General features: G+C 43.8%; 2 protein-coding genes across 4 annotated transcripts in view; one reads left to right on the top strand and one right to left on the bottom strand.

Moving 5' to 3' along the window:
- The first annotated feature begins 891 nt into the window (after positions 1-891).
- Positions 892-26,642, top strand: pou2f3 (POU class 2 homeobox 3). 3 transcript variants are annotated; one of them, XM_072446997.1, is made up of 12 exons: positions 892-994; positions 4,119-4,147; positions 4,392-4,502; positions 15,058-15,181; positions 15,373-15,452; positions 15,541-15,702; positions 15,812-15,953; positions 17,467-17,585; positions 21,009-21,170; positions 21,527-21,569; positions 21,684-21,774; positions 25,750-26,642. In XM_072446997.1, exons 1-12 carry the CDS (start codon positions 952-954, stop codon positions 25,787-25,789), a joined length of 1,146 nt encoding a protein of 381 aa, XP_072303098.1. In that variant the 5' UTR covers positions 892-951; the 3' UTR covers positions 25,790-26,642. The 3 variants fall into 3 exon arrangements, with proteins under 3 accessions (XP_072303098.1, XP_072303097.1, XP_072303099.1); XM_072446996.1 differs by having other exon boundaries at positions 908-994; positions 17,452-17,585; positions 25,750-26,424; XM_072446998.1 differs by lacking the exon at positions 4,392-4,502 and having other exon boundaries at positions 915-994; positions 17,452-17,585; positions 25,750-26,420.
- Positions 26,643-27,046: 404 nt separating this feature from the next.
- slc37a2 (solute carrier family 37 member 2) overlaps positions 27,047-27,938 on the bottom strand; it is a 29,862-nt gene continuing 28,970 nt past the window's right edge. The window contains exon 18 of the mRNA XM_072446994.1: positions 27,047-27,714. Coding sequence (XP_072303095.1) covers positions 27,699-27,714 — 16 coding nt within the window. The 3' untranslated portion in view covers positions 27,047-27,698. The remainder of the gene's footprint in view (positions 27,715-27,938) is intronic.

The raw sequence follows: 27,938 nt of genomic DNA, 5'->3' as shown, positions 1-27,938 counted from the left end.
ACCTCAGAGCTGAACCTTAGAGCTGAACCTCAGAGCTGGACCTTAGAGCTGGACCTCAGAGCTGGACCTTAGAGCTGGACCTTAGAGCTGGACCTCAGAGCTGGACCTCAGAGCTGAACCTCAGAGCTGAATGCATATATATATATATATATATAATATCACCATAATCTAGACCTGGATGAACTGTTTTCTACTTAAGAAGAATGACAATCTGGCTTAAGATGATTTGTCATCATTGAGTTTGTCATTGATCCATTTACAAAAGTATTTGTAGGAGGTACTCATATGACAAAAGTCCAAAGTAAGAATAAATACCTATTTTAATTATTTTAAATTAACACAATTTCATCAGATGGAATGAAAATCCTCTTGAATATTAGAATCACTTGTGCACAAGAAGGAGCCTCATTATGAACGACACGTAAATATGCATATTTAAAAATCAATAGGCCTTAGCTTTACATGCTATAAAAGCAGCAGAGCAAGTTCCCGGGGAGAGGTGGGGCCACCGGGGCTGCAGGAGCCGCAGGGGCCGCAGGTAATGAGGCTTTGTTGTTTTATGCAAAAATGGTGAAGCAGGAGAGTTGTGTGAGAGTATGGAAATGAAGTGAGGCCAAAGACACGCCCTGGAGCCGAACATGTCCGCGAGCTGCCGCCGGTAACACACTGCTCCTGTGGCTCCAAGCCCTCCATGGCCCCGGGACACTCCACACACATCCGAGCGGGTAAGTTTGTGTGTGTGGGCCCCCGGGAGCACAGCCGGCGGCCTCTCCCTGCTCCTCGTGGCCCCCACAGGTGACCACAGGACAGGACTGATGGCTCCACCTGTCCGCGGCGCTGGGGAGAGGGAGGGGCCCAAGAACGTGCTGGCGGCGCGCCTCATGAGGGCCCCTGCTTAAGTTACAATTGTGTAGTAAAATCAGCTTTTTATCATTTCAGAACAGTATTGAGATGAGCGCACAGGTGGAGCAGGCGGAGCCCGCAGCGGAGCCCGGTAAGACATTTACACCTGTGACTTATTCTGAGGCAGTTGGATATTTGAATAGAGAGATAAAGGCTTGGCAAACAGATCCACATTGGTGGAAAAAAGAAAGAAAGAGGATAATAAAAAAACAAGCTATAAACTCTTCATTTTAAGCTGGAATTGACCATCTTGTTTATGGTAAATCCAGATACAGTCAAGTGGGACATTTTTTGGTAATAATGTCACCTAAAAATCAATTCCACTTTTGTTTGTTTTACTTAAATGACTTAAGTACTTAAATGTTGTCAAATTTAAGTACTTGTTTAAGTAATAGATCAAACATTTTAGAAACGCCATTCCTAAAACTCCTTCCCTCGAGCTGAGCGTCTGTTCAGATAAAATGGGACAATCAGTTTGGTCAAATTAAATGATATGTTACTGTGACAAAGACTTGCTTGGTATGAGCAAACTCTTTTGATTTGGGGACTAAATTCTTTCTAGGCACTAAATAAATAGTGTAGGTGAAAGTTTTTATGTTGAAAGAACCTAAATGAGAAGTAATGTTCTTCATAGAGCACAGGGTTATGCTGTGTGTCATTACATTCTGTGTAAGGACCTGTGCCCGTGTGGTTTGGTTGTTTTCTTCCTTTTTTCTCTTTTTCTGTCTTTGTATGAACGTTTCTTGTATTGTGTCATCTAAATAATATATATTCAGGAGTATCTTAGTCAAACTGCATTCAAAAAACACATGTTAGTATGGTAGTGTCCCACTTTACCTGATCAACAAATATGGTTTAATTTTAGTTGCCATTTGCAGTATAAAACAACACAAAAAAGTTGCAAGAAGCTCAAAGCACAGCATTCATTCCTCCATTCAAATTAACATACGAAGATGTCCCTAACCCAGTTTTAGGAGACAAAGAGACATCATCATTTTCAAAGAGATATAAAAAATAAGTGTCTGTAGCAGTTTTTAAGTGCATTGTTTAAAGTCATAACTCCTGCTGTGGCGGGTGAAACGGCACGATGGCTCTTCCCAGATGGAAGAAGTTTGTGTCTGTTTGTGTATGTGTGTGTCTGTGTGTGTGTGTGTGTGTGTGTGTCTGTCTGTGTGTGTCTGTTTGTGTGTGTGTCTGTGTGTGTCTGCGTGTGTGTGCGTGTGTATGTGTGTGTCTGTGTCTGTGTGTGTCTGTGTCTGTGTGTGTGTGTGTCTGTGTGTGTGTCTGTGTGTGTCTGCGTGTGTGTGCGTGTGTATGTGTGTGTCTGTGTCTGTGTGTGTCTGTGTGTGTGTGTGTCTGTGTCTGTGTGTGTGTCTGTGTGTGTCTGCGTGTGTGTGCGTGTGTATGTGTGTGTCTGTGTCTGTGTGTGTCTGTGTCTGTGTGTGTGTGTGTCTGTGTGTGTGTGTGTGTCTGTGTGTGTGTGTGTGTGTGTGTGTCTGTGTCTGTCTGTGTGTGTCTGTTTGTGTGTGTGTCTGTGTGTGTGTGTCTGTGTGTGTGTGTGTCTGTGTCTGTGTGTGTGTCTGTGTGTGTCTGCGTGTGTGTGCGTGTGTGTGTGTGTGTGTGTGCGTGTGTGTGTGTGCGTATGTGTGTCTGTGTGTGTCTGTGTCTGTGTCTGTGTGTGTGTGTGTGCGTGCGTATGTGTGTGTGTGTGTGTGCGTGCGTATGTGTGTGTGTGTGTGTGTGTGTGTGCGTGCGTATGTGTGTGTGTGTGTGTGTGTGCGTGCGTATGTGTGTGTGTGTGTGTGTGTGTGTGCGTGCGTATGTGTGTGTGTGTGTGTGTGTGTGTGCGTGCGTATGTGTGTGTGTGTGTGTGTAGGGGCATTGACCAGTGATGGAAGTTACTGCTCATTTGCATATGTATCTCCAGCTCAGTTTATTTCCCAAACAGTCCCAGAGCCACATTTGACAGGCAAATGAGCTTTGTGCCAGGAGCAGTACCAGCCTCACCTGTGTGGCCACCTGTTACCGAACAGGCCATACCACCTAGAATGGCACCCAGCATTGCACCCAGCATGGTACAGCATGGCACCCACCATAGTACCCAGCAAAGCACCCAGCATGGTACACCATGGTACTCACTATGGCACCTAGCATGGCACCCAACATAGCACCCAACATAGCACCTTGCATGGCACCCAGTATGGCACACAGCATTATACCCAGTACAATATGTAGAACGGCACCCAGCATAGCACCCACCGTGGTACAGCATGGCACCCAGCATAGCACCCACCGTGGTACAGCATGGCACCCAGCATAGCACCCACGTGGTACAGCATGGCACCCAGCATAGCACCCACCGTGGTACAGCATGGCACCCAGCATAGCACCCACCGTGGTACAGCATGGCACCCAGCATAGCACCCACGTGGTACAGCATGGCACCCAGCATAGCACCCACGTGGTACAGCATGGCACCCAGCATAGCACCACATGAAGATAAAGATAAAGAAAGATAAAGAAAAATAAGTCTAGATAAAATAGTGTCTAAACCAGATTTGGAGAGACTTAGAAGTAGAAGTAGATTAAACTGTAACGGCCGCTCACTGGCCTCTCCAAACAAGCTGTAAAACAGCTGCAGTACATCCAGAACGCTGCTGCTCGGGTCCTGACTAGAACCAGGAAGTACCATCACATTAGTCCTGTTCTCAGGTCTCTGCACTGCCCCCTGTGGCTCAGAGAAGATACTTTAAAGCAGCTCTGCTTGTGTACAAGTCTCTCCATGGCCTAGCACCAAAGTACATCTCAGACATGTTAGGGCCATATGAACCATCTGATCTGGAAGCTTCTACTCTGACTATGTTCAAATCTAGGCTGAAAACCGTTCTGTTTCACTATGCACATGGCAGGGATTGTTTTCTACATCCTTTCAATGGAAGGGGTGTGGCCATACCAGCTTGTCAAAGCCTGATCTCATCAGATCCTGGAAGCTAAACTGGGATGGGCCTGATTGGTACTTGGATCTGCTGGACTGGCAGATCATACAGTATGCCGGTGCATGAAAAAGTGTTTGTGAGAATAAATATTTGTGGCAATAAACCTTATTCTGATTCTGATTCTTCTGATTCTGAATGGATGTAAATTAGCCTATGGCTACAATCCGATGGTTTATATTTAGTACTTTGCACTAACTGTTTGCTGTGGTTTGGTTGCAGAGCAGAGCGGGCTGCCGTTCAGCAGACAGGTCAGTACACACAGTTAGAATGTTTTCAGCTTAAAACAGAATTCAAACAGTTTTCTGCTATTTGGTTTCTTCTCTAAATATTCTCGGAGGAGGCAGGCTGTTTGCCGAGCAGGGGCTCAGTACAATGAGAGGTTGGGGTTATTTGCATAGCGTGTGCTCCAGGACAGAGGCAGGGCTGTGACTCGTGAGCACAAGCTGCAGTTCCAGGCATTGTCTGCTTCTCATGTGTGCTTTGTGTTGCCAGATAAAAACGGAAGACATCAGTGACTCTCCTCACTGTGAGTCCACGCTGAAGACATGTCCTCTAAGTCACAGCTCTCCGGGGCCCATGTCTGGGGCCCCTCAGCTCACAGGGGTACACACACTCTACACACTCTGCTCTCAGCTATTATCCATGGGTTTCAGAATGATGAAAAATCAGGATTGGACTTCCAGTTATGACATCATGCTAGAGACACTCATGCCGCTACTGCCAAATTGTTCCTTAAGTCACAGTTTCACCCACATAATCCCAAGAAACAAGGAGCAGGAGATGAGTGGACATGGAAAACACAGGACAGGTAACGCTAAGGCAGCTAAACAATCAAAGCTGATGGACTGTATCCTCACAAACTAACAAGGCTAGCATGGCTAATATGCCCAGAGCTCCTGAAAGCCCTTCCCCATCAGAAGGAGGAGAGGAGTGTGGAACAATAATGCCAGACTTGAGAGAATAAAGCCAACATAGTAGACCTGAAAGCGGGAGGAAGAGGCAGAGCATGCTCCATTGGGGTGGAGCAGCATCATTCGGACATTTTGGACAAGTTAGAGGAGCTGAAGGCCGAGGTAGTGACACTGTCCCCTGCCGCTAAGCCTAGCACCGTCCCGGTGTGGAGTCTCCAGGTCCGCCCCATCGGGAGGTGGAGAAGATGTAACTTTACAACAGACAGCCCTTATGAGGTGAGGGCGGGGAGAAACCATACAAGGCTTGGAGTCCAGGTCCAGCAGAAAGAATCCCAGACTTGTGGGAGTTCCAGAAGGTGAGGAGGGGGCAAACACTGAACGTTTGCTCAAGAAGCGGATTCTTAAGCTCATTTCCAGGACTGGAATTGCAGTCCCCCCCCCATTACTATTGAAAAAGCACATTGCCTGGGCCAAAACAAGACAAGAAGCTGATCAACTATGAGACCTAATGGTAAGGTTTCTTAACGGTCATGTGAAGGAGTCATGAAGGCCACAAAAGTTAAAGGAGACCTGCAGTACAAAGGCAATTCATCGTCTTTACCAGGTTCGCCAACAACGACATCTGTGAGAAAAACAACACTCCGAGCAGAAACAAAGTAACCTCTCAGACAAGGGAAACTCCAACCTCCTCCTTCTCCCGATAACTGCAGAGGTTTGAATCGGATGCAAAGCTTTCCACCCCACCTCACAAATCCAGAGATTGTCCTATTCCCCTCATCAAACAGCCGGACGGGGACGGAAATTGGAAAACCTCCATGGAGGACAACATCTAAACATCCAAGAGATTCTGTTTGCCATTCAATTGGATAGGTCCCTCCAAAGGTCAAAGGGGGTCACCAGAATGAGAACATTTCAGGTTTTTGTACATTTAATTTGTATCTAAACATTGGATAAGCCTTTTGAAGATAATGCATCACATTGGGTATGGAAATTTTCAGTTTGGTCAAATATAATAGAACATCATCTGCACAGCAGGCAACCCCACGCTCCATCCCATCAACTGCAACACTGTGAAATGTTTTTGATTGTCTAATACACTAGGCCAGTGGTTCAAAGCACAAAGAAAAAAGGAGGGGCGACCAAGCACAGCCCTGTCTCACCCCCTCCAGAGCCAGTGGGCCTGTCGGATGACCATTGACAAATATTCTTATAACCAAGTTGTCTACTTAAAATTTGCTCAGCACTTTAAAGAAATAAGGCTAACAGAGTCTTCCAAACCGACCATCACAGCCCTGTTCCTGTTCCGCTGCTCCTGCTTATGGTTTCACAGACATTTTTAACACCTCCCTGGAATGCCATGTCCATCATTGTCCCTGTCCCCAAGAAGCCCCAGATCACTGGACTTAATGACTCGGGTCTGTGGCGCTGACGTCTGTATTCATGAAGTAATTTCAATCAATCAATCAATCCATCCATCCATCCATCCATCAATCAATCAACCTTTATTTATAAAGACCTTTACAACACTCAAAGTGACCAAAGTGCCATTCTGACAATGGCAATAAACCCCTCTCTGATTGGGATGTGCAGGGATCGTCCTGCGCATGTCGTCTCGCAATAAATCCTGTCTGATCATTGTAGACCAAATTTTGAAGCATTTGCTTGGAATGAGATGATTTCATTTTTTTCAACATTTTATTTGTATCCAGACATTGGACAAATTTCCGGAATAAAATGCATCACGTTGGATGTAGAAATTTTGGTTTGGTCAAATATAATTGAACATCATCTGCATAGCATGCAATTTTATGTTCCATCCCCTCAATTGTAACAGCATGTATTGTTGCGGATTGTCTAATAAATTAGGCCAATAGTTCTGAGTATAAAGCAAACAGGAGGGAGACCAGGCACAGCCCTGTCTCACCCTTCCTTCCAGAGTCAGTGGATCTGTTCAGTGACCATTGACTTTAATATTCGATGTTGGACCATCGTAAAGAGTCGCAATATTTTTCATATTCTATTTGAAATTTGTTAAGCACTTTTTAATTAACAGCTTTAATTTATGCTTCTCAGCATAAACTAATTATTATGGCTTTGTTTTGTTGATTTTGTATATGGTTCATCGTGTGTAAGGATCGCCTTATGTGTTTTTTTCAGAGCTTTATACCACTCTGGAGGTATAAAGCTCACTCCCTCATTTATTGTTCTTTATTCTTTTGATTGCAACTTGTATTTCCAACACATATTTCAGCTCCAAATTTGTATTTTGCTCATCTGACATAGTGGGAAAATTGAGGGATTTATATCTCTTCTACAATTTTAGAGAAACGTTTTTTATAGAAGGATTCAAATGCTGCTTGAATCTGCATTAGCCCAGAGCTTCCCATGCTGCAGATGACCGGAAAATGTCTGAGCAACTTAACACCTTCTACTGTGGGTTTGAGACCTTTGGCTCGTTCTTGCCCATTAAGATTTCAAGCAAAGAAAAAAAAACATGTTTGTTGGGGAGTATAACTCTTTTGATTTTAGGAACGAGCCTGTGTTTGTTGTAAATGTGGGGTAGGGCTGGATGATTTTGTGCTTCTCCCTACTCCTTTTTGAGCATGTGGTGCTTTTGTATGAAGTTATGTACAATGGGGCAAAATAGTAATTAGTCAGCCACCAGTTGAGACAAAGTGAGAAAAAAAATTACATTGTCTGTTTTTTAGATCATTTATTAAATAAGTATTTGGTCAATAACAAAACTTAATCTCAATCCTTTGTTATATACCCTTTATTGGCAATGGTCAAAGGTTTTCTGTAAGTTTGACCCATTCCTCCAAAATCATCCTCTAATGATGTGTTGGGACTGTCGCTAGGCAAAACAGACTTTCAGCTCCCTCCAAAGATTTTTTATGAGGTAGATATCTGGAGACTGGTTAGACCACTACAGGACCTTGAAATGCTTCTTACAAAGCCACTCCTTCGTTGCCCGGGTGGTGTGTTTGGGATCATTGTCATGCTGAAACGCACAGACATGTTTAGTCTTCAATGCCCTTGCTGATGGAAGGAGGGTTTCTCTCAAAATCTCAAGACTCACATGGCCCTCTTCATTCTTTCCTTTCCACGGATCCGTCCTCCTGGTCCCTTTGCAGATGTTTCCACCTGCATGGTTCACAGTAGGTATGGTGTTCTTTGGATGCAACTCAGCGTTCTTTCTCTTCCAAACAGTTTATACCAAAAGGTTCTATTTTAGTTTCATCTGACCATATGACATTCTCCCAATCCTTCTCTGGATCATCCAAATGCTCTCTAGCAAACTTCAGATGGGCCTGGACATGTACTGGCTTAAGCAGGGGGACAAGTCTGACATTGCAGGATTTGAGTCTCTGACTGCGTAGTGTCTCACTGACGGTCGCCTTTGTTACTTTGGTCCCAGCTCGCTGCAAGTCATTCACTACGTCCCCCTGTGTGTTTCTGGGATTTTTGCTCACTGTTCTTGTGATCCTTTTGACCCCACTGGAGTTCTTGCATGGAGCCCCAGGTCGGGGGAGATTATACTGGTCTTCCATTTTCTAATATTTGCTCCAACAGTTGATTTCAAGCTGCTTACCTATTGCAGATTCAGTCTTCCCAGCCTAGTGCAGGTCTACAATTTAGTTTCTGGTGTCCTTTGACAGCTCTTTGGTCTTGGTCTCATGGAAGATGGCGGCAGCAGTGTGCACGGCGCTCCGTCTCTCCGCTTTGCTTGGCTTCTTCTTTATATGGATCTATACTTACTGTTTAAATGTCTCTGCCACGCTTGTGTATTTTTGTCAGTCATTACTTAATATTCAAGCATCTCAAGAAACTTTCCTGAAGCGCTGTAGCAGTCTTTATGTCCTCCTCTGCCCCTGTTGGCCTCTATACCAACTTATCTGCGTATCTCACCTTTGGCAAAAGTGAGGTGTCCTGGTAAAAATCAGGGCTTACCTGAAATCTGGAAAGAAATGCTTGCATCCTACTCATGGATCCCATGAGTCCCACAGATGGATTGTTCCTATGTCCAGTCTCCACTGCCTGTGGAGTGGCAGATCCATTCCCAGAGAAGTCGCCGAGCTTGCCTTAATCAGGAAAACCTTTACATGCTAGCTCGTGCCTATACGCCAAATGACGAGGATATACTTTGGATGGCACTGATAAATGTCAGATTGCTGGCAAACAAGACCTTGATACTAAATTACTTCTTTGTGTTGCGGCATTCTGGATCTAATGTTTTTGACTGAGACGTGGCTACGCCCTGGTGAGTGTTTGGCTTTTTCTGAGCTCCTTTCCCTAGATTGCTTATTTCTTAATTCTCCTCGTACCTCTGGCAAAGGTGGAGGGCTCGCCTCGTCATTTAATCCAGTATTAAATGCAGGCAGTGTCCATCAAGCCCTTTCTCCAGTTTTGAGCTTCAGTTGTTCGAGTTACGTGATGTCCATGTCCAATGCGCGTTCATTAACACACAAAGACTTCATTCTGGATTTCTCAAACTTTGTACCAGAAATGGCTCTAAACTGTGACAATTCTTTAATTGTTGGTGACATAAACATCCATGTTTCCTGTGACGAGAAACCTTTGGTTAAGGACATTCGAAAAGTTGTGGATTCTTTTAACCTAACGCAGTGGGTTAATGGCCACACATACCAAAAGGGCCACACACTCGACCTCGTTCTTTCTTACAGATTAAATGTGTAGATTGAGGATCTTTGTAGCACACATATACAGTGAACCCTCGTTTATCGGGGGGGTTACGTTCCAAAACGAACCCGCAATAGGCGAAATCTGCGAAGTAGAAACCTTTATTTTTTTAGTTATTATACAATGAAATACTCCATAAAACATTGAAGCTCACGCGCGCCGCTGTCACCGGCGTGTCCCGCAGCTCACACGCGCGCTCTCACCGGCCTCGCAAACTTCAATTTGGCAAGCAGTTTTACGTACGTGTACATATTAATCCATAACGTTATTGACACACAGGTAGAGAAGACGCGGAGAGACTGTTTAGCCAATCAGAATGCAGAACACAATGCATGATGCAAATCCGCGAAGCAGCGAGACCGCGAAAAGTGAACCGCGATATAGCGAGGGATCACTGTATCGAATAATTTCTCTGTCCTGTTCACAGTGGCTAGACCATGCACCTTTATGCGCAACCAACGTGTAATTAACTGTGCAACAGCACAGGAATTCACCAGTGCTTTTATTTCTTTTGCGCCTCAAGTGTTGATGAGTTAAAGGTGGAATGGACGATTTTTTTCAGCAATTTTTTTTATCATATTTCCTCGTGGCGTGGATAAATCATTTGTCCTGCCACGTATCAATCATAAAACGCACCTACCGCTCACCTGCAGCCGCGTGCGGTTCGTGCCCACGTTTCCGCGTGCCTAAGCGCATGGATCTATCATAATATAGTTCCCTCAGTGTACGGGGCAAAATGAAGACGGAGAAAGACAGTTCGAGCTGACGCAGAAGTGGACAGAAATCTACGGGAGACGAGCGATGCGCTCCGTTGCGCTAATAAACAAATGCACCTGTGTGTTGTATCAGTCCGCACGGGGGAGTGGCATGTGCACTTCCGCCTGCGTTCTCAAATCGCCGAAAAATCGTCCATTGCGCCTTTAATTAATATGTTTAACTCCATCTATACCACTCAGTTGTTCTTTTTAATGCTTGGAGCCCAAAGACTATGTTCCATAGTTCAATGACCACACACTTCGGTGTGAATGCAAACGTGCTAGGAGGAGGTGGAAAAAGGACAGGCTTCATGTTTCTCAGGGTATTTTAAGAGGCTGTTTGAGTATTTTTCAGAAAGCTGTAGGCTGTGCCAAAACCGAGTACCTGTCAAACCTAATATCCACAAACAGTCACATAGATTGTGCCAAAATCCTGTTTAGCTGTCTTAAGGATGTGGAAGAGGGAAGGAAGAGAATGGAGAGCTTTTTTGAAGTTAAATGATTCAAAGACAGAAATTGTGATATTTGGTGATCATGTTTGGGGCCATTCAGTTCCTTCTGTCTCCAGTCTGCCAGAAATTTTTCCGTGTTAGACCAGGCCTCCATCCAACGCCTACAGTTAGTCCAGAATGCAGCTGCTTGTTTGCACACAGGCACCCGAAAATATGATCACATTTCTCCTATTCTTGCCTCTGGCTACAGGTGAGCGTCAGGATTTATTTTTAGGTATTGTTCAAATGTTTGAATGGACTGGTTCCTTATCTTTCAGAGCTTTTGTCCGTCCATTTTCCTAGTAGAGCATTAAGATCAAAGAGCAAATCTGATGATCTTAGATGTTCCACAATTGAAAACCAGAGGGGACCGCCTTGGCAGGAGCAAGTCTCAGACTCTGGAATAGTCTTCCCCTGGGCATTAGAACAGCCCAATCTCTGAATATTTTTAAATCTTTGTTAAAAAACGTTTCGTTTTCACAGGCTTTTAACCCAAGATGAGCAAAACATTTATAGCATTATTTTTGCCTTGCTTTTACATGTCTTGTATGTTTAATTGTAATTTATATTACCTGGTGTTTTTAAATGTGCTATATTAATAGAACACCAAGATGCACAATTTCTTGAAAAGGTAAATGTTACCAACTAAATGCTACTGCCACATAATACCACACAATATCGGCCTGAATGAACCCTCTCCCTTACTTTTTGGGCAAAGCCCCGGATGTTTAGAATGTCTGGCTCCGCCTCTGGCGCTGTAATGTAAATAGGAGGTCACTTAAGTCTATTGTGCCAATATCTGCCTCTGTGATTTTAGATCTGTCTTTATTGAAGATATAGAAATGATCTATTATCGAGTAAATTTCATGTGTATTGGGAAAAATGGGTGTACTGGTGTGCAGTAGGGTTCAGATGTCAGTCCTATATTCTTAATTCATTTACAGAACTTCTTATTTATTGTTCCTCCAGTGCCCTTTGAGTTTGACACATCCAATGAATGCAACAATTCCAATCATAGATTAGGGTTCCCTCAGAGTGGTTTGCAATCAGGTCCACATTATTAGTATAGACGGTGATATCACTCCCTGGTGGAGCATCCACATTCAAAAGGTGATTCAGTAAGAAATACCTTTCCATTAATAGTTCCCTTATCCAATACATATCTGCCGTCATTGTCTTTACTTTCAAAACTATAAGCTAAGCTCTAAGCTATTCAGTTCGAAATCAATATTGCAACTCCCTTCTTGAGTTTGCCTCTGTATGATGAATAATATGAAAACAAAATTGTGTTTGTTTTTTATGTTAAATGTTTATTCTTTCCTTTCTAATTTCTTATGAAATTTTTGATTGTCTGATTGGGTTCAATATGCCGTTTTTGTTAAAGAAGTACACCTCTACATGTATTACCGCTGGTGGCTCCATCTTTAGTTGCTCTCTGTGTTTTGCATTCTCCTCAGAATCACCTCTACCGGTGTTCTGAGCTTTTTAACTTCGAAAGTCACCAGAAGAGTCGCTTGGAACGAAAACCCAGTTTTCTCCTCCTGAGCTCCTCACAGATGTGGCGGAACTTTTCTCGTTGTTGACGAACCTCATATGGGATATCCAGGGCAAAGAAGACGTGCTTGTACTGGAGGTCTCCTTTAACTTTTGCAGCCTTCATGCCACGTTCCTTCACACGATTGTTTAGAAACCCCATTATCAGGCCTCGTGGTTTATCAGCTGCTGGTCTTGTTTTGCTCAGGCGATGTGCTCTCTCTATTGTTATGGCCCTCATAGTCTGCAGCTCGTCCGTATTGTCTGAAATACGCTGTTCAGCTTCATCCATGCCTGCTCAATCTGCTGGTTCTGTCTCTTTTAGCTCCTTTATATTAGATTTGTTCAAATCGAGCAGCATCAAGCGCTGATCTAATTTCTGCTCTCAAAGCCACCAATTCACACTGCATTTCACTTTAAAGGGTCCATATCATGCAAAATCGACTTTTCAGAGATTTTAACCTTCTTACAGAAACAGGAATAATAGTATTATATTAGGTGATCTTTAAATTTCATGCATCATAATGGCCAGTGTAAAGTGACCTTCCCTCCACCTTCTTACAAGTGCGAGCTTGGAGACCCAACTTCGGGGACGAAGCTTTGTTTACCAGTGGGGAGCGGGCTGTCGGGCCTGCTAGCCACGTCGGGCCTGCTAGCCGTTTTAGCCATGTTAGCTCGTGAGGCGGGCTGTTTTCCACCAGAGCTGTGGTCAGCTTTGCTTGTTTACTTCCCGTAGTGTTACCGTCTTCACCTCGTTTTCACATCTGTTACACCTCGTTTCTTGGAATTTTGTGGGTAAAACAGGGATTTTCAAGATATATTTCGGTAGCAGCGGTGTGAGTTTTTTCCAAAACTTCAGGAGTGAAAAAAGATCAAATAAACCATTTTTGGACACCCTCATTTTGACAGAAGCACAAAATAAAATATTAGGAGCTGAAATAACAGAATTAGAAATACATGGTGCGGAAAGGAAAGATTGTGGTGCATTGCGGACGTGTCTGTTCGGCTTCGGTCTTCCCCTGCGGCGGTCGAAGTTTCTGACCTGAGGGACAGTGTCTCCGTTTTACAAACCAAAGTGGCAGAATTGTCAAATTAGGTGTGTGCTTCGATAAATTGGATGACCTGGAAAACCGAGAATGCCGATGTAATTTGCAGATTGTCTGTATTAAAGAGGTCACTGAGGGCAGGGATATGGTCAAGTTTATGGAGACCTGGATCCCAGAGTATCTCAAACTTCCGACAAAAGCTGGAAAAATAAAAATAGACTCTCTTTGGCTCCGAAAACCGGCTCCGGAACATCGACCTATTTTACTGAAATTCCACAATTTCAGTGATAAGCAGGGCCGCATCCAGACATCTTGCTACGGGTCAATCTGGATCAACCAAGCCCCAAGCCTCTTTCTTCAACGACTACTCAGCGCAAGTGGTCAATAGACCTATAGAGAGAAGAACTTGAAATATGCTCTGCTTTATACTGCAACGCTAAGGATCAACATGAAGGGGAAGATAAGAAGATTCACTTCAGAAGAAGAGGCGTCAGCATTTGCCAACTCTGGTCTGACCTTTTTTCCCTTTATTTTCTTTATTTCAATGAAAAGGACCTGGACTGTACTGGAGACATGTGGGTATCTGCCCAATGTGAGTCAGTATGTTCCACTATTGTTTTTTTTTTGCCTAGAGATATGGTTTTCCCTCCACCCTCTGATCTCTTTTTGGATATGTGAGCTTTTTGCCCTTTTTTAGCATGAGCTGTTCTATTGTGTTCTGTTGTTGAATAGCATATTTTAATGCCAATGGCATACTGAGTCTAATTAAGCAGTCAAAGCTACTGACAAAGATGAAAAAAGCAAAAATGTATATTACTTACGGTAAACCCATTCAAACAACTTAGAACATAGAGAATTGACTAAATTTGGTTATAACAGACTTTTCTATTCCTCTTACAAGGGCAAAAAGGGTGTGGCCATATTGATCTGAAGCAGTATAGCCTTTGAACAGAGTTTTGAACACAAAGATAAAAATGGCAGATTTGTATTGGTCAAAGGAAATACAAATGGAAGTGTGTTTACTTTGATACATGTATTTGCTCCACCAGGAAGTGACCTCACTTTCTATACTGAAGTTATAAACCTGATCGCAAACTACTCTGAGGGAACCCTCGTCTGAGGTGTAGACTGGATTTTACATGTTCAGCCGACATTGGATGTCTCAAGCTCACAAAGTACTGGTGAATCCCTAAATAAAACATTTGGTAAATTAATACATAATGTAGGGTTGATCGACAGAGAGATGAATGTGTGAGTGTGTCCAGCACGCAATTCTTAGGTTCTTAGATTTCCACCTGGGCCACGTCTATTTTATCCTAGTCTCCTCTGCAGAAGAATGATCTGGAGCTAGAGCGTTTGAGTGACATGGCCTGGGCGCGCAGCGGCCGGTGGAGAGGCGGAGCAACCCCCACCTGAGTGCTGGAGCAGATTGAGGTGCAGCAGTGCTTGCCTGGTTCTTGGTGCCATTTCTCTTATTGTTTTTCTTAGACAAATAAGTGTCCAGGCTCATTATATGTCTGCTCCCACGCTGAAATATCAGGTCTCCCCAGGTTAATAAAAACTGGTTATTCCCATTGGTACGACAGACACGTCCAAACTTGGCATCCTGGAAGTGCCCCAGTGGAACATTTCATTAGCCTTCATTGACACTCATAGAGTTTTGCCACAAGTGTTGTGATGTATCCGCATAACTTCTATTCCCTCTGACCCTCTCTGTGCAGGAACTGCCGTCACTGCACACTGTCCAGCAGCTGGTCCTGATGCCCCCTGCTCACCTGGCCCCGCCCACTCACCTGACCTCGCCCTCCTCCTTCCTGCTGTCCCAGAGCGCCAGCACTCACCCAGGTACACAACACATCCACAGACAGCCTCAGACAGCTGTGTAAATATCCATAGTTAAAACAGAGCAGTATGTCAGAGTTACTGCAAACAAGATTCAGAACAGTTTGAAGAAGCAAACATTAAAAGAGACAGAAATCAGTAACTTGTATTGTTATTTGTAGAGATCCTCTGTATCTCACGTGTTTTCTCTTCAGCTCTTCTCCAGCAGAACCTTCTTTCCCTGCCAAACGCCTCCACCTCCAGCCTCTTGCACCAGTCTGGACTCAACTCCCAGGTAAACCACTAGAGTTTCTTGAAAATTTGGGAAAATCAGTTTGTCGGTTCAATTCAAGGAATTATTGTGTTGTTTTTTTCTGTCCCAGTCCATGGGCCGCTCCAGTCTGGACACCCATATGGACATGTCCCACCTTCAGATCGCCAAACACATGGCTATGACAACGCAGGATGAGCCCAGTGATCTGGAGGAGCTGGAACAGTTTGCAAAGGCCTTCAAACAGAGGCGTATCAAACTAGGCTTTACTCAGGTAAGGTTAGGGCACACGCTCACATTCAGGAAGGGCTCTGAGTGCACAGTCCTATCAAACGTGTCCTTGGTTTGCCTTCAGTGTGTCCTCAGTATACTTTTTTGTCCAGGGAGACGTCGGGCTTGCTATGGGAAAGTTATACGGCAATGACTTCAGCCAAACCACAATATCCCGCTTTGAGGCGCTCAATCTCAGCTTTAAGAATATGTGCAAACTTAAGCCTTTGCTGGAGAAGTGGCTCAGTGACGCAGGTATCGCATCTCAACTCAAATATTTACTAGATTTCCACAACACAGAGGGACAGTGGTAACAGAGGGACACAAGTATCGGTAATATAGAAGACATGTTTCGACTGGCACACTTTAGAACGGACATGATCAACTGACCCAAACATGGCAAATATTTCCTCAATAATTAAAACCTGAATTGCAACTGAATTATACTTTTTAATCATGAGTCCGAATCAGCAATTGACAAAAAAGGTTTAGTAATTCCAAAAGTGTGTCTGTTAGACGAGAGATGATACAAAAAACATTATATTTTGTGTCTTGCGCGAGTGTTGTACGTCAATATACAGGAAACTGCTGCTAACATGCTTTGTTAGCTTTGTTTTTTATATGAAGGCCCCCTTACATCACTGGAAATACAGCAAGCCAGACCACTATGGAAGCTAGACTTACCATTGAAGGGTCAGCTTTGGATCACTTAAAGGACACATATTATGGAAAATTGAGTTTTTGGAGCTTTTAACCATGTTCTAAATTGTTCCCTCATCAAAAGCATGATTTGGTTCTGAGAATCTTCTTTGCATTTTTTAAAGTCTATAAGTTAAATCACGATCAGTATAACTGTATGCTTGAACCCGGAGGTCGGTCACCAGCTGGATTAGCAAACAGTGTTGATTTTAAACTCGAGTAATTCCCTCTGCAGCCAGCAGATGCAGCCAAAGCTCAGTTATTCTGGCATCTCCTACGACTGTGGCAAAGTCTCTCTGGTCTTGTTCTGTTTTGTTTTCATCTTCAAAATCTTCATTGAAAAATATTTGTTCTTTAAAAGAGCCGTTCACTTAAGACAGTGGAGACACTTTCATAGACACTTTCATATTGTACCAATCCGCTCAAAAGTGAACCAGTGGTAACGTGCCCAGAGGGACATGGATGTCTCATATCAGCAGATGCAATTTCTTCAACAAATTTACAGTTTTCTTAGATAATTCGCAGTCAGGGGCATAGATACCATCAACATAATTGTAATATTGTTGGCTCTATACACCACCACAATGGATTTGAAATGAAACAAACTGCATTAATTTGAGGGTATTTACATCCAAATCAGGTTAACAGTGTAGGAATTACAACAGTTTGTATATGTGCCTCCCACTTTTTAAGGGACCAAAAGTAATGGGACAAATGGCTGCTCAGCTGTTCCATGGCCAATTGTGTGGTATTTGTTCATAATACCATTTACAAGGAGCAGTTACATGGTCTAGACTTCATTTCAAGTGTGCTATTTGCATTTGGAATTGGTTGCAATCAACTCTCAAGACCCATTAGGGCCCAAAAATTAGGCTGAAATATCAAAACAAACCAACAGAGATATGGCAAAAACATTAGGTGTGACCAAATCCACAGTTTGGAACATTCTTAAAAGAAATAATGCACTAGTAAGCGATTTGAGTGCCTTGAAGGTGGAAAAGCGCTCTACACATACACTGTAGTAGTAGTGATTGTGTATTTGTGCTCTTACCAGAGAACTCACCCACAGACTCCCTGAATAACCCCTCCCCTTTACCCCCGCTGATGGAGGGCTACGGGCGCAAGCGCAAGAAACGGACCAGCATCGAAACCAACATCAAGATGACCCTGGAGAAACGCTTTCATGACGTGAGCCCCCTTTGTGTTACATCTGTCCCTCTGTGCTACCTTTGTCCCTTTATGTTACTTCTGTGTTCCTCTGTGTTACTTCTGTGTTACCTCTGTGTTACTTCTGTGTTACTTCTGTGTTACTTCTGTGTTACTTCTGTGTTACTTCTGTGTTACCTCTGTATTACTTCTGTGTTACTTCTGTGTTACTTCTGTGTTACCTCTGTGTTACTTCTGTGTTACCTCTGTCTTACTTCTGTGTTACCTCTGTGTTACTTCTGTGTTACTTCTGTGTTACTTCTGTGTTACCTCTGTCTTACTTCTGTGTTACCTCTGTGTTACTTCTGTGTTACCTCTGTGTTACTTCTGTGTTACCTCTGTCTTACTTCTGTGTTACTTCTGTGTTACTTCTGTGTTACCTCTGTCTTACTTCTGTGTTACCTCTGTATTACTTCTGTGTTACTTCTGTGTTACTTCTGTATTACTTCTGTGTTACCTCTGTGTTACTTCTGTGTTACTTCTGTGTTACCTCTGTGTTAATTCTGTGTTACCTCTGTGTTACCTCTGTGTTACTTCTGTGTTACTTCTGTGTTACTTCTGTGTTACCTCTGTCTTACTTCTGTGTTATTTCTGTGTTACCTCTGTCTTACTTCTGTGTTACCTCTGTCTTACTTCTGTGTTACCTCTGTATTACTTCTGTGTTACCTCTGTGTTACTTCTGTATTACTTCTGTGTTACCTCTGTGTTACTTCTGTGTTACTTCTGTGTTACCTCTGTGTTACTTCTGTGTTACTTCTGTGTTACTTCTGTGTTACTTCTGTGTTACCTCTGTCTTACTTCTGTGTTACCTCTGTATTACTTCTATGTTACCTCTGTGTTACTTCTGTATTACTTCTGTGTTACCTCTGTGTTACTTCTGTATTACTTCTGTGTTACCTCTGTGTTACTTCTGTGTTACTTCTGTGTTACCTCTGTGCTACTTCTGTGTTACTTCTGTGTTACCTCTGTGTTACTTCTGTGTTACTTCTGTGTTACCTCTGTGTTACTTCTGTGTTACCTCTGTGTTATTTCTGTGTTACTTCTGTGTTACTTCTGTATTATTTCTATGTTACCTCTGTGTTACTTCTGTATTACTTCTGTGTTACCTCTGTGTTACTTCTGTGTTACTTCTGTGTTACCTCTGTGTTACTTCTGTGTTACTTCTGTGTTACCTCTGTGTTACTTCTGTGTTACCTCTGTGTTATTTCTGTGTTACTTCTGTGTTACTTCTGTATTATTTCTATGTTACCTCTGTGTTACTTCTGTATTACTTCTGTGTTACCTCTGTGTTACTTCTGTGTTACTTCTGTGTTACCTCTGTGTTACTTCTGTGTTACTTCTGTGTTACCTCTGTGTTACTTCTGTGTTACTTCTGTGTTACTTCTGTGTTACCTCTGTGTTACTTCTGTGTTACCTCTGTCTTACTTCTGTGTTACCTCTGTGTTACTTCTGTGTTACTTCTGTGTTACTTCTGTGTTACCTCTGTGTTACTTCTGTGTTACCTCTGTCTTACTTCTGTGTTACCTCTGTGTTACTTCTGTGTTACTTCTGTGTTACCTCTGTGTTACTTCTGTGTTACTTCTGTGTTACTGTAACAAAGAGCCCGTTTGTTACACTAGCACTTTACACTTTTCACTGTTTGCACTTTAAATCACATTTCATTTGATCGGACACAGCACTTTAAGCATCTATTTGCACTTTAAAAAGACAATTGCACAAAATAGATTTGTAAATATTGATTGAAGTAATGTCTCTTTTTATCCCATGTTTGGATCTGGCGCACAGGGGCACTTTAACTGAAGCCGTCTGTCCTGGAGGGAAAAGGGAAACAAATTAAATTGTTGGATCAATTGGTGATGTGCAAGATATAATGCAATATTTGTTAAGGATGTTTAGGCGTTTGTGTGTTAATGTGGTTTGTGGTGTTTTTAGTGAATTGTGTATGTTACTCACTTCCTCTGTTCTTGTGTCCAGGAGTCAAAGGGTTCCCTCTAGAAATGAGTTCCCTTATAAGGGTTCCCTCTAGAAATGAGCTCCCTTATAAGGGTTCCCTCTAGAAATGAGTTCCCTTATAAGGGTTCCCTCTAGAAATGAGTTCCCCAGCACAATGGGGTTGGCACAGGGGTTCAAGGGTTTTTATCATTGTTAGGTGTTGGGTTATAGGGTTTTATATATATTTATGTATACTTAAATGTGTATGGGTTTATTTGTTTTTAGGGAGGTTTTAGTACATTTTTGCTGATGTTAACATCCCTGTCACTTATTTGTAGTTTGACCAAATTGTGTGAACAAGATAAAAGGACCATCATTACCTGTTCTGCTGATGGAGAAGACACCATATTTTTGCACATGCACTTTGCACTTTGCAGTTACCTCTGTTTTACCTCTGTTCCCCTGTGTTACCTCTCTGTTACATCTGTGTTACCTCTGTGTTACTTCTGTGTTACTTCTGTTTTTGCTCTGTGTTACTTATGTATTACCTCTCTGTTACTTATGTGTTACTGATGTAATTCTGTGTTTCTTGTTACGCCCCCCCTCAGTGTTGTATAATGGTACAGTCCAGTAACAGTGTTTTCATGCAGGAGAGCTCCAGTGTATGAACTGTGTACTAAGATATGAGGCCGAGCTTACGAGTCAATACACTGAGTCAAATGCATTATTTACACAAACATTAATTTCTCTGAGTAGGAGCCACAGTCTATGCTGTTATGGGTTGCTATGGTGACGGTGGTCACGTGGTGATGTGCAAGTGGCTTTCTGCTCTGACAGGGGGGAGAGGGGAGAAGCAGAGTAGCCGCAATTTTTGTTTCGTAAAATTTTGCATTCTTTTTTGCTTCTTGTTTGCTGATTACTCATCATAGGCCTACATTGACACCCTCTTTGTGTAACCTGCGTGTAAAGCTGCTGTGTATAATTCAATCTCCAAAACGCATTTCGTGATTCAGTGTGCTCCTTTTACAATCTGCAGCGCGTCATACATAGGTACAGGACCCAATCTCCCTTTAGCAGCGACACAGGCTCAGGGTCGTTACAACACCATGTGTTCCTTCCTCTGTGTCACTTCCTCTGTTTTACATCCTCTGTTTTACTTCCTCTGTTTTACTTCCTCTGTGTTCCTTCATCTGTGTCACTTCCTCTGTGTCACTTCCTCTGTCTTACTTCCTCTGTGTTCCTTCATCTGTGTCACTTCCTCTGTCTTACTTCCTCTGTGTCACTTCCTCTACGTTCCTTCATCTGTGTCACTTCCTCTGTGTCACTTCCTCTGTCTTACTTCCTCTGTGTCACTTCCTCTGTGTCACTTCCTCTGTCTTACTTCCTCTGTGTCACTTCCTCTGTGTCACTTCCTCTGCGTTCCTTCATCTGTGTCACTTCCTCTGTGTCACTTCCTCTGTCTTACCTCCTCAGAACTCTAAGCCAAATTCGGAGGAAATCACGCTGATCTCAGAACAGCTGGCCATGGAGAAGGAGGTGGTGCGGGTGTGGTTCTGCAACAGGAGACAGAAGGAAAAGAGGATTTACAGCCCGGTGGCCACTCTGCCGGTCAAACATGGCTACAGCTCCAGGATGGTGAGCCGCTGCAAAAGAAATCTTCTTTTTTACATCATATTTGTATTCTGATCTATTTAAGTCTGACAGAAGTTTACCCTTAAATAAACATTTCAAATCAAATAATGTTTTTTACTGACAACAATTGTAATGTAAAATAAAAGTTGGGTGGTCAGAGGGCAGAATGAGCTCCTCACTTTGGGTTGCCAGATATTAGGACTAAAACTAGTTTGTAGTTTGTAGTAACAGCAATGATTGTATTGTTGTTACAGTTATTGCCTTTAATCATAGAATTAGTAAAATAAGTATGCGACAGAAACAGAGGGAAGAGAAGAGAAGAGGAGCTGTAACTGTGTGTTCCTGGTGTGTGTTCTTAGACTGGCGCCCCCAGGTCCTACAGCCCCCTGGCCTCCAGTGCAGGTAAAACCTCCTCACACTCACACTCACACTCACACTCACACTCACACTCACACTCACACTCACACTCACACTCACTCACGAGTGCGTGTAGCTTTAACACAGTGATGTGTTCAGTGTCTTCCAGCTCATCTCCCTCCAGTCCAGGAGGAGGAGCCTCCCCCAGCAGCTCTCCCTCTGTCAGCTCACAAGTCCACAGCTCTACCGGGTAAGTCAGCCATCGTGTCCAAACAAGCGAGACAGCAGCAGTTAGCCAAAACAATTTAAAAGGCATTAATTATTCAGTCCATACTCGGAAGTGTTAAGCTAGGATTGTTGTGGCCCAGGGGGGGGCCTACGTTCCAGCGGACATTCAGCGGCTATCAGAACTAACGCTCAAGGGTGGGTGCCCGGGAGGTGGCTGAGGGTACCTCTCCTGGCCCCCTAGGCGGTTGGGGGGCAGCAGAGGGGAGCCTCAGGCTGCGCCCAGGCACCCACCCTTGGACCAAAAGCCTTTATGGTATGGGAGTGTCTGCAGAGCCACGGCGCGTGGCCGAAACTGCCATGTTATTTTTGTGCCGGCTGTGCGCCGCGGCTCCTGAAACTGCGCCGCTATTTGACCGCGTTTTAGCGCCGTTTTAGACCGCGCCGGGTTAAGGTTAGGGTTAGGGTTAGGGTTAAGGTTAGGGTTAAGGTTGGGGTTAAGGTTAGGGTTAGCCATGAGGCTATAAGGGAAATGCCGCGGTCCCTAAAACTAACGCGGCTCTCCAGCCACGCCCAGTTGGTATGGCTCCACACCATCCAAGTTACCCAAAGCACTGTCACAAGTACAATCGTCTTGCTCCGTTCCATCACCAAAGTAGTTCAAGAGCTCATCGCGACGGCTGCCACTACGGATATGAGAGGGTAAGAGAGCACTCTGGTGACTACGGTCCCACAGATAGTTATGAGAGGAGACTCAGTGGGAACAGATGCTCACCTGATCCATCATATCCATCACCACCAAACCATTTTCCCTACAGCCGAGCCGTAGCTTCAGAGGTCAACCTTAGTCCTAAGCCATCGATCCCAGACTTCAAGTCTGAGGACTCGCCAGATTGAAACTCGTGCCCCAGAGCACTTTAAGTTCTAGATACCCACAGATAAGCTCCAATGTGAGGAAGCGCTGCTTACGGTCTGTGCCCATTCACGGACTCTATGAGAGCACTCACAGAGATATTTGGCCAACCCCAGCAGCTTGTGCTGAAGAGGATCTCGAAACTGATGGATGGGCCCCACATAAGAAATGGGAACATTGAAGAATTTGCGTAATTCGGTCTTCAGGTCTGAGCACTGGTTGGGCTTCTGCACTGACTGGGAAGCTCCAGTACAGCTCACACGTCTCTTGCCTTTTAGCTAAATTACTGCATGACCAGAGATCCAACTTCCATAGATTCCCCACTCATACCCCCATTCCAACCCTTCTAGACCTGGCTGACCTGCTGGAATATGAAGTGAGGGTCCAAATTAGGAGGGACCAATCCAGCAGTAACCCGGACAGAGATAGACCAGGGCCACCCTAAAAGCCAACGCTCAGCGATCGACCACCCTTCTCCTTAGCAGTGAACCCATTGAGCTAGCGAGGGAAGCAGCTACATCTCTGGGTCAACTGATGCAACTCAGCACTATCTGAACAAGTGCAGCAACTTCAAACTCCTGTCAGTGGAGCAGAAGACACAGTGGATCAAGACAAACCACCGCTGCTGGAGATGTGGCTGTGAGCACCCGGCTGCCAAGTGGAATCTCAAAGCCAGGTGTAAACAATGTGAGAGGATGCACCTGGACATCCTCCATGATGTGAACACCCGCCAAGGACTGCCGCTGCTGGTAAGCCCCAAGTACCAGAAGCAAGCGTCCATCTAGTTAGTTCTGTACATTGACCGGCCAGCCAGTAGCCGCCAAGTCCTACTCAAGCTCAGTGGAGTTATCCTCCGGAGCGGTAACCAATTACTTGAAACTTACGCCATACTGGGTGATACTTTTGAATGAGGCTATACTCCAGCTAGGTCTTCACGGGCAGGCGGAACAGCTCACACTTAGCAGTGAACCCATTGAGCTAGCGAGTTTGTGGAGTCTGCGTTTGTGGAAGTCTCTGATTTCAGAGCCAGGCAAGTGCTACAAGATAAATCAAGCCTTTACTACCAGAGAACTGAACCTGACCTGCCACACTCATCCCATCCAAGCTCTGCAGGACAAATGTCGCCACCTTAGAGCCCTTCCACTGCCCACGATCAAGGATGCCCAGCATTTGATAACTCCAATGGAACCAGTACGTCCCGGTTTCTCTGGCGGACCTGCAGCAGTGCACACCAGATTAGGATGGACCCTCCAAGATCCTACCAGCCCTTTATGCCTCAGTCCTGGTTCAGTCTTGGTCCAGTTCAGGCTCAGTCCTGGTCCAATCCTGGTTTAATCCAAGTCCAGTCCAGGCTTAGTCCTGTTCCAGTCCTAGTTCAGTCCAAATTCAGTTCAGGCTCAATCCTGGTCCAGTCCTGGTTCAGTCCTGGTTCAGTCCAGGTCCAGTCCAGGCTCAGTCAGCTGATGATCTGCCTCTAACTGCTGACAACTACCATGAGGCTGAGTTAGCTCTCCTGAGACAGGCACAGGTTCACAGAAGACGTGGTCCGGCTAAGCCCCGGTCTCTAGTCAGGGAGGACACAGCCACCACATGGGCCGACGGGGTCCAGCAGCATGCTCGCCTCCTCAGTGGATCAAACCCCCTGAGCCCTCTGGCAGGTCGGGACAGTAGGGACGGCAATTCCTGGAGAGAGAGTGCACGGGAGAGAGTGCACGGGAGAGAGTGCACGGGAGAGAGTGCACGAGAGAGAGTGCACGAGAGAGAGTGCACAAGCTGAGTCTAACGCTGCAGTGAACTCAACAATAAAAATCTGAATTATTTTATTGTCAGTGAAAAAGCAAACTCGACATTTGTTTATGGTTTTATATTTTATTTGCGACACACCACAAAACACTGAATAATAAATAACAAAATGTACAGTTTAGCACTATGTATAAAATGTAATAATTAAATTGACATATGAAAACAAATTGCATTTATAATCAAATGTTCTGTTGTATTGTAAATATTGTAAAAGTAAAGAAGCATCAGACCATGAGCTGGACTTTAAGGTGAACGCCATATTTTAATAGATCCATGTTGAACCAGCTTCATTTTTTCAGTGACAGTTGCTCGCCCCGTGCTCGCCCATCGCAACGTGCTCGCCCATCGCAACGTGCTCGCCCATCGCAACGTGCTCGCCCATCGCAACGTGCTCGCCCCTCGCCCCGTGCTCGCCCCTTGCTCACCCCTTGCCCCGTGCCGTGCTCACCCCTCGCCCCGTGCTCACCCCTCGCCCCGTGCGCACCCCTCGCCCCGTGCGCACCCCTCGCCCCGTGCGCACCCCTCGCTCCGTGCGCACCCCTCGCTCCGTGCCCACCATGGAGCGACTAAAAGTACGCCTTTTTTCCGGTTCAAAATCCTTCAGTTTTCTTAAAACCATTTTTTTATATTTCGCTTTATCTGGCTTCAGCGCTGCTCTAGTAACTCTCGCTCTGATTGGTCAGCACGATCACATGGTACGCGAGCCTAGTAACTTCTGGGCCACAGTGCACAAAGAGCTAAAGGCTAACTGGCGACATGCGCCACTGGGCAGCTGCCATTGACCTGAATGGGCCGCCATCTTTGGCCCTGGAGGCTCTGGACCAGAACCTCCCTCTGCTGTTGGACTCATGAACACTTTCCCTTTAACTACAATTTAATCACTCACTATTCACTTTCTGCACCACATATGTCAATCTGTACAACTGTAAATTTGTGTACATATTAAGCCTATTTTTTATTTTAATTATTATTTTTTTTTAATCTGATACTTTATTGTTTTATTGTTTTGTGTTGCATCGAACCACCAGGACAAGTTCCTATGTTTTTGAATCACGTTCATTGACAATAAACCTTTTCTGATTCTGATTCTGATTGTGGAGTGTCCAGCTGTAGTTGGCGAGAGCCAAAGCTGAGTTTTCAGGTGGTCGGTCACTGATATGCTCCATCGGCCTTTCTGGGTTTAAAAGGTCACACACCCCTGAAGCCCGCTCATAGTTTCTGTTATGTTCAGTATATCAAAAACCCAATGTGTTAAACGGGCCCCATAACCTTCTTCTGCTGCAGGTCGTGGTATCGGACATGGAACGGAGCCTACCATCACTAATGCCCGGGGTCCTACCATCACTGAAGCCCGGGGGCCTACCATCACTGATGCCCAGGGGCCTACCATCACTGATGCCCGGGGACACGCCAGGGATGCCTCTTATTCCCAACGTTGTTTTTGTTTGTTTTTTAAATATTCTGTTGTGGATAGAATCTGGTCAAAAGAGCCCCTAGGTTTTGGGTGTGATAGTTTTCAACTTATTTAAAGAGTATTATGTATTATGACAATCTTTCTGTGGGAGTCTAGACTTTAACAGAGCTTTTTCTATTTACACAGTCGACCAAAGCACAGCATTTGTATGTAGCACGTAGAAGACTGGTTTTGTATTTTGAAAACCAAAATTGTCCATCATGTCCAATGTATTCGTATCTTAGAATAAATCAGTATAATAATATTTGTGTCCACAGATCTGAGGTAAACATGGTCAAATCCAAGTCATCCAATCTAATACTTCTACTTTCACCCAACTCTAGAGCATCACTCCAAATGCTGTAACTTTGAAGCTCCCCAAACTCTTTACAGCTTTAGTTACATTATTATTATTATTATTGTTTTAAGTTGCTCTCTAAATTCCACTGCTAAGGTTTATAAGTTCACAAGCTTTATTTATCATTTTGACCTCTTTGGACACTTCAGCTTTGGTATCAGTCAGTGAAATATCATGGGTTTATACTCAACCAATGAATGAAAAACAACAAAGCTCGAGATTTTTGTTTCATATGGAGACAACCTTATAATAATTTATTTTTAAACCAGTCAGGGACCATAACTGTAAGGTCCACTTTCAGCTGATCATTGATAATCACTTCTCTGAGATCTTCTTCATGTTTCTGCGGGAGCCTGGTTTAGACCAAAGGGATGTGGAACCAAAGGTCAAGCGGAGTGAATGTGTGTGTTGTGTGTGACAAATACATGTTTCAATAAAAAACCCAAGTGTGAACTCTCTTGTCTTTAAATATTGTTGTTACACTTTTAGAACTTTGAATCAGACTGAACTGCATCGGCTTAAATTACTTCATTCAGAACTAATTTACTTTCAGTTACTTTTTCAGCCTGAAGCAGGTTTTCAAAATATAATAAAGAGATTGGTTGAGTAGCTAATATAGATATTTTAACATGTCTACAATCTTAAAACCACTCCACAATGATAATATGGGTGCACAATCATCACATAAAGATTGGTACAAAACAGACTGGTCAGATCATGATCAAATCATTCTTTTTTATTACAGGTGTTGTTGACAAAGCCCAAGGTCACGGTACAATAAAAAACAAGATTAAAACATTTACATTTAAGACGAGCACGTAACTTTAAACAGATTTGATTAGAAGATGAGCAGTGAGGTTTTGTGAAGCCCGGTCCAGGGTTCAAAGGTCAGTGTTTTCCAACCAGGGGTTCACGAGCACACAGCCTTATTCGCAGTCAAATCAATCACAGTCCATTTTTCATATTGTTGCAATTGATTGAAATAAGAGCTTTTACAATGGTTGTCAAAGAAAGTTGTAATAATTGTTTTCCCTTCTCATTTTCTCTCTCAAAGCTGTATTTAGAGTGAATACATTATGTACTTTTAACTTATCAAACCTCTTTTGAAGTCCCTGTGTCGGTTAAATATGAAAATAAAGTTTCACTGAGGTTTCTCAGGAGGGTTTTCACACAGAACTTACAAAGGACTTACAAAGACGTTTAATACATAAAAAATAAAAATGTCTCGGACCTTTGTCTGCTTTTTAAATAGAGCTCAAAAGCCAAAATATTTTCTTTGGATCATTGAAAAATAAAATCTTTGAAGAATACAAAGTGAGGTTTGTTAAAACTTTGGTCACTGCACATCCTGCAAAAAACACAATGAAATAATCTGTGATGAAAAAGTGTGTCGTTCCTGAGCGGTTGTTTTCCCCAGTGGATTCAGAGTTCTGTGAACCTGCAAAAGAGAGAGAGGAGAGAGAGTGAGAGATGGGAGTGTGTGTGTGTGTGTGTGTGTGTGTGAGAGAGTGAGAGTGAGAGTGAGAGAGAGGAGAGTGTGTGTGTGTGTATATGTGTGTGTCTGTGTGTGTCTGTGTGTGTGTGTGTCTGTGTGTGTGTGTGTATCTGTGTGTGTCTGTGTATATGTGTGTGTGTGTATATGTGTGTGTCTGTGTGTGTGTG

This window comes from Eucyclogobius newberryi, unplaced genomic scaffold, assembly GCF_026437365.1.
Source record: "Eucyclogobius newberryi isolate DKJ021-1_F unplaced genomic scaffold, fEucNew1.0.hap1 SCAF_15, whole genome shotgun sequence".
NCBI classification, from domain to species: domain Eukaryota; kingdom Metazoa; phylum Chordata; class Actinopteri; order Gobiiformes; family Gobiidae; genus Eucyclogobius; species Eucyclogobius newberryi.
The sequence above is the reverse complement of the archived record's forward strand: the minus strand, read 5'-3'. Positions and strand labels throughout refer to the sequence as shown.

Excerpts from the sequence above, each read along its gene's own strand:
- pou2f3 (XM_072446996.1), top strand. The coding sequence starts at position 952 with ATGAGCGCACAGGTGGAGCAGGCGGAGCCCGCAGCGGAGCCCG. Across the intron at positions 15,453-15,540 it reads AGTCTGGACTCAACTCCCAG|TCCATGGGCCGCTCCAGTCT; the intron begins GTAAACCACTAG and ends TTTCTGTCCCAG. Across the intron at positions 15,954-17,451 it reads GAAGTGGCTCAGTGACGCAG|AGAACTCACCCACAGACTCC; the intron begins GTATCGCATCTC and ends TGCTCTTACCAG.